Source organism: Macaca thibetana, chromosome 4 (assembly GCF_024542745.1).
Source record: "Macaca thibetana thibetana isolate TM-01 chromosome 4, ASM2454274v1, whole genome shotgun sequence".
In the NCBI taxonomy this organism is placed as follows: Eukaryota; Metazoa; Chordata; class Mammalia; order Primates; family Cercopithecidae; genus Macaca; species Macaca thibetana.
Window position 1 is genome coordinate 40,793,591 of NC_065581.1, and position 6,000 is coordinate 40,799,590.

A 6,000-nucleotide genomic window follows, 5' to 3' on the forward strand; every position below is an offset into this window, starting at 1 on the left:
TGAGAGTGTGTGTGAGGCTGCTCTTGATTTTCTGGGCCCATAAAACATTCCTCACTCTACCCATCCCAGGAGAATTTCCCACCTCCTCTGAGAAGCCCTGCTCACCATCCTGTGGGGAGTAAGCAGCAGTCACTTCTCTAACTGCAGTCTGCTATACTCACAACAGTCACTTCCTCCCTCCCTGCGGTGTGACGGAGAAAACTCAAACTCGTCCCATTGCCTTTCCACAGACAGCCTCAGGGGTGGGGCGGGGGCCCTCCATAATCAAGAATTCCATCAGCCACCAGAGTCCAGATGAGATACCTGGGAATCTGGATGTACTGCCGTGCTGTGCCTTCTTTTTCATCAACAGCTATTTGCAATTCAGTCATGTTAGTCACCCCAGATTCTGCCTCTTCACTTGCCAAGATACCCCACTGAACCCAGTCTTAACATGTTGGGGGGATGCGGTGGCTGGATGGGGGAGGAGTCAAAATACATCAAATAATTGGGAGGTGAGAGGACCAAGGAGCGTGATTCAGCAGAAATTCGAGCGCAAGCAGTGTGATGGAGCAATCAAGTATGGAATTAGGGGCTGGGTGTGGTGGTTCACGCTTGTAATCCCAGCACTTTGGGAGGCCGAGGAGGGCAGATCACTTGAGGTCAGGAGTGCGAGACGAGCCTGGGCAACATGGTGAAACCCCATCTCTACTGAAAAATACAAAAGTTAGCTGGGTGTGGTGGTGGGAGTCTATAATCCCAGCTACTCGGGAGGCTGAGGCAAGAGAATCGCTTGAACCCAGAAGGCAGATGTGGCAGTAAGCCAAGATTGTACCACTGAACTCCAGCCTGGGCAACAGAGCGAGACTCTCTCGAAAAAAGAATGGAATGTAGTGCTTTTGTTCTGGCAATGGGAGAGGCTGGTCAGATTTCACTTTTAAGAACTTTTGTGACCCTATATGTACCAACCATTCTGAATCGGGCCTCCTAAACACACACACTCTCACCTTGCCAGCAATGCAAACTCATTACTTAGATATTAACGAGCCTCATTCCTGCATCTTCTCTCCTCTAACACTGCATGCCCTACTTTCATTCTTCTACTTTTTTCCCTGTCCCTTAAATCTCCTGGAGGAAAAAAATATCACCACCAGTCAAAGGAGCCCAAGATTCAGAGGGAATTACAGGAGAGTAGACAGTAACTCTGCTTGCTCAGGAGGGCTGGGACATGCCAGAAGTAGTAGGAAGCCCTAAACGAATCATATTCCCAGGGTCCCAGCCTGGCCCGGCCTGTTTCCTCTCTGTGAGAAGTCATCCTGCCTGATTCAGTATCCCCAGTGTCTAGCACAGGATGTTGGTACATTTTGAATCACATGAACAAATAGTCCTGTCCCTAAACAGAAAGGTCGTATATGCAAAACCCAGTTACATGGGGGTAATCATTTCCCGGCTGGTCTCTACTGTCAAAATGGTTTAACCTGGTACAGTGGTTTGAAACCCTGGCAGCACATCAAAATCACTCAAGGAGCTTCAAGGACTGATGACAGAGCCCCGTCCCAAAGATTCTAGCTTAACCTAGTGCCTCAGCTGTGCAGCCAGGGCTGAGAACCATCAGCCTAGTGACGCCAAGCGCTAGGTGCTATTTGAATCCAGGGCGAGTTGTTGTGGTCCTGAGCACAGGATTTGGAGTAGGTGAGCCTATATTACAAGCCTGGTCTAGCTGTTGAGCAAGTCACCTAAATTCTCCAAACCTTAGTTTCCTCATCTATGCCGTGGAAATAATAATCCAACCTAACTCAACTGGAGGAGTTCCTGGCACAGAAGTTTCCAATCAGTGATCCGTGGAGGAACACCGTTGTGTGCTGTGATCAGTTTTTCTAGTTTGTCAGCTTCCCTTCCCTTCCAAGATCCTGGCCTTCCAACCCTACTAACAGCAGATGGCCAAAGCTGCTGCCACACCACCCACGTGGGGTCTGAGCATCCCCAGGACCACCAATACTGGTGTGCTAATAAGCAGGCACCAGGCAGCCTGCCAGACACTACTGGTCATCTCATGTCTACCCAATGCAGATTGGGGTGGGGTGAAGGGGGTGGGGAAGGGTGGGACAAAGGCGTTAAAGCGGGACCCTGCCCTCAAGGTGCCTTCCTCTACTAGTCACTAATCTTGGGCATCTATTTGACTGCTAAAGGCTAGCCCTCACATAGCTCCAAAGTCTAAACAGAGCAGCAGGGTTATTCAGGAGAAAAAAAGCACATTCCGAATCTAAGTATCAGTGGCACTGATTTACCCTGCTATTGGGATGATGTATACTAAGGGCCTCTTAAAATTAATCTCTTTTAAATGAGAGGACCCAGCAAAGAGCCTAGCCTAGCCTGATTCTCCTTCCCCCTCCCCTCATTCCCACCCTAAGTGTGACGTCTTTACACCTATGGCTTCTGACAAGGACAGTCACATTTCGCTGAAACATGGATTTTGAGGAGCTGGGCAGATTGGAAGTCAAGATGACCCCCTGAAGAGCCCTCTTTCCCTCCTCCCCCTCATTCTCCCTCACCAGGTCCTGCTGTACTCCTCCTACCTTCACCCACACCCACTTCCTTGCAGCCTAACCCCTAGCCAGCATTTGTTTTTTCTGGCCCCCTGAACAGCTGGGTGCCTTTGCCTTGCCTAGACTCACTCTCCCTGCTTCCCCCACCACAGGCAGCAGGCTTCATTGTTGCCCAACAAAGCCCTTATGGAGCCTCAGAGGGAGAAAGAGGGGTACAGCACTCCCAGGCGGGGCTGAACCCTGCAAAGATTGTCTGGGCCACCTCAGACACAGGCTGACAGGTCGCTGTGTCTCCTCCACCCACCTCCCCATTGACCCACACACTACCCCTTTCCATATATAGCAGCTACTCGACCTGTTGTTGAACTCAGCTCACGGCCACCTTTCCATACAGCCAGCTCCCACTTACACCTCACTTCTCTCCCTCACATCCTCACCCTGCCACACAAACAATGTCCAGTGACTTTCCATCCTAGCTCTCCAAGCACCTCCCATCCCAAACCAGACTACCAGAGCCCTGTGTGGGCGTGTTGGGAGAGACAGACCCTGCAAGAAGGGGTTCAAGGTGTCCCCACCCCAACTGGCAAGCTTTAGAGATGAGCAGAACAGATCCACTTCCAGACTCGCTTCCCCTTAGAGTCTCTTCAAGACAGATTTCTGTGCCCTCCCCTATCTTACGATGGGCTGGCCCAGCCCTCTTATTTTATAAACATGAAGCAAAGGGAAGTGACAGCCCCAGGAGCCAGGTGAAATTGGAGGCGAAACTGTCAAGTGAAAACATGGGACTCCCTGTCCAGTGTGGTCTACTATGCCACGGGACTCGAAGTTTCAAGCAGCTACAATTATTGGCTGAATCCACTGCCTGCACAACCCTGTGCTAAGCGCTTGTGGGGATAGAAAGGCAGAGGTGCACCCAGCCCTCGGGAACTCCTAGTCTGCTGAAGATAACCCTAAGAGATGTCCAGGATTTAATGTGAGTTGACAGAATAGTTATCCAACAAGTCCAGATGGGAGGGGACTCACAGGACACAGCATGTGCCAGTGGCAGCATGGATAATAGTAATTACCACCAACATTTACATAACACAGCACTTACACGGGCTAAGCTTTGTTCTAAGTATATACGTTAACATATGTTAACTCTTTTAATCCCTGTGACATTCTATGAAGTAGACACTTTTATTCTCACTTTGCAGATGAGAAAACAGACACCGAGGGGTAAGGGGACTTGGTGAATCCCCTAATAAGGGATGGGGCTGCCCCAGAGTCTACGTTCTCCTTTCTGCCACATTACCCCTCCCTTCACAGTGTAAAGGGATGGACAGGAGCAGGTTCTCTCCCTGGCCTCCACACAGGGAGGACAGAAAAGCATTAGAGTTCCTTGCCCTCTACAGCTCTGCGACTGGAGGAAAGTTAACTTCGATTAGCCCCCTCACCTGAACATACAAACTCTCCTCACCTTACATGGCTTAGTGAGGACTAACGGCTTCCACATGTGAGCCACTCAACACAGGTTCTCTCATGAAACACCAGTACAAAATAAACTGGGGGTTGGGGGAGTGGAGAAGAAACGTCCCCTTTTCTTGAATTCTTTAAAGATCTCTCAGCCATCTTGGCTTTACTATCTCTTCAACGATGTTCAAGAGTTCGAGGATACTAAAAAGTCTTCACTTCCCAACCATGGGCCTGCTTATCTGAGCATCCCAGAGGGGCTTAGGTTTGGGGAAAGCAAATGTGGCGGAAGTCATTGAGCAATATGGGGGAGGAGGGAGCAGTGATCTTATGAATCCCAGGACAGGAAGCCTAGTTCTGGGATATGGGAAAAAACGACTAGCTAGGTACCGAAAAGAGGTTTCGCTAAATGAAAAAGAGGTGCTTTTCCCCTCAAATTATTCCCTAACCACCTGAGCAGAAGAACAACCAAAACCTAAAACTTTTCATGACTTGAAACACTCTGAGGGGTGCTGTCAAGGTCAGAGGGATCTTCCCGAAACCCTAAAGTCAGAGATATTAATTTCTAACCTGTAAGAGGCCAGTCCTGCTCTGTTCTGGCTGAACCCTCCCAAGGTTAATAAAAATGAGACAAGGAGAGTCAGCAAAGGATGAGTTACAGAGCCCTGGGACTACAGTAACAACTCACGGTTGGTGACACCGAGGTGACATGTTTAGTCAGTCACACTACGAAGCAGGTGTCACAGGGACACCTGATCTCTGAGCTCTGGGGCTAGGGAGGGAAAATGTTTAAGAAAGAGGGTGGGTGCAAGGCAAGGCTGAAGGGTACCAGTAAGATATCTCACTGGACCCAAAGTCCCAGTCCTCTGCTTACCCCAATTTCTGGCCAAGCTCAGAGCCGGCAGTGGTGGCGTGGCTGGGGGGCAGGGAGGTTCTGAAGCGGGACTCCCAGGAGCCTCTCCCGCTGGGCTAGCGGGTGAGACCGGGAGGTGCATTGGAGAACATCCTTCCACTGAGGAGTGCCAAGGGATCCCTCCTAGAAGCGGCAAGCAGACAGGCCGGGAGCTACTGGGGGAAAAGGGCAGCGTGCCCGGTCCACTCCCGCCCCGGGAAGCTGTGGACACGGGCGGGGTGGGCTCACCTCCGAGGCAGCTCGCGCGGACTCCCCGAGGCGGGGCTGTGTCACTGGAGCCCCTGAGCTGCAGCTCCGGGCGCTGGACCTCAGGAGCCGCCGCAGCATCCGGGACAGCGGCTGCGCCGCCATGAAGCCTGATCCCAGCAGAGCCGCAGCCCACAGCCGGCTTCGGGAGCACACTGGCCGGGCACTCGCCCCCGGGGTCATCCCAGCAGGGGCGGGGAGGGGCGGGAGGAGGACGGGACGGCGCAGCCAATAAGCTAGGACGCCGTCCCGCGTGGCCTTGTGGGAGCTGTAGTACACTCCCTGTGCCCACTTTCCTGGGCCGTGGTAGAGCTCTAGGGCAGAAGGGTAAACTCAGGTGGGGAACAGGGTTCTTTTCCTTCCAGTTTTTCTGGCTGCTCTACTCTCAGATTTAGGTCGTGGTGTGACAGTAGGCAGGACAGGACAAGGGCCAAATGAATGAGGCACTGCCTTGGGTGCGAAATTTAAGAGGGTGCCAGCAAAACTCCGATAATTTTTTAATATTTCAAAAAATAGTAATAGATTTTCAGAAGTCCGTGTGAAATATCAACGTTCTAAATAAAAAGATCGATCCTACACTTGCATGACTCACCTCACTCAGTGCACCATAGTGCAGATTGTGGTTGTAAAACAGGTCTTTTAAGATATACTTCTCCAGGTGTGCCCCAAAAGGATATTAACAATCTTGCCTTCTCCATGAAAAAAAAAAAGTATATGAGAAGAAGTCACAGAATCAGTGGACAACATTTTTGAAATGCTTCTTATGCACCAAGCACCATGCTAAATGTTATTTAAAACAATCCTGGTATGAATAGAATGTCCATTTTGCAATTGAGGACATTGAGGCTCAGGGAGACCAGGTAA

The 6,000-nt window shown here is 50.8% G+C and overlaps 1 protein-coding gene across 3 annotated transcripts in view; it reads right to left on the minus strand.

Moving 5' to 3' along the window:
* MOCS1 (molybdenum cofactor synthesis 1) overlaps window positions 1–5,375 on the minus strand; it is a 28,211-nt gene extending 22,836 nt beyond the window's left edge. For all 3 annotated transcript variants that reach the window (XM_050787618.1, XM_050787617.1, XM_050787620.1), the window contains exon 1: window positions 5,119–5,375. In XM_050787618.1, the coding sequence (XP_050643575.1) occupies window positions 5,119–5,319 (201 nt within the window). In that variant the 5' untranslated portion in view covers window positions 5,320–5,375. The remainder of the gene's footprint in view (window positions 1–5,118) is intronic.
* Window positions 5,376–6,000: the final 625 nt, after the last annotated feature.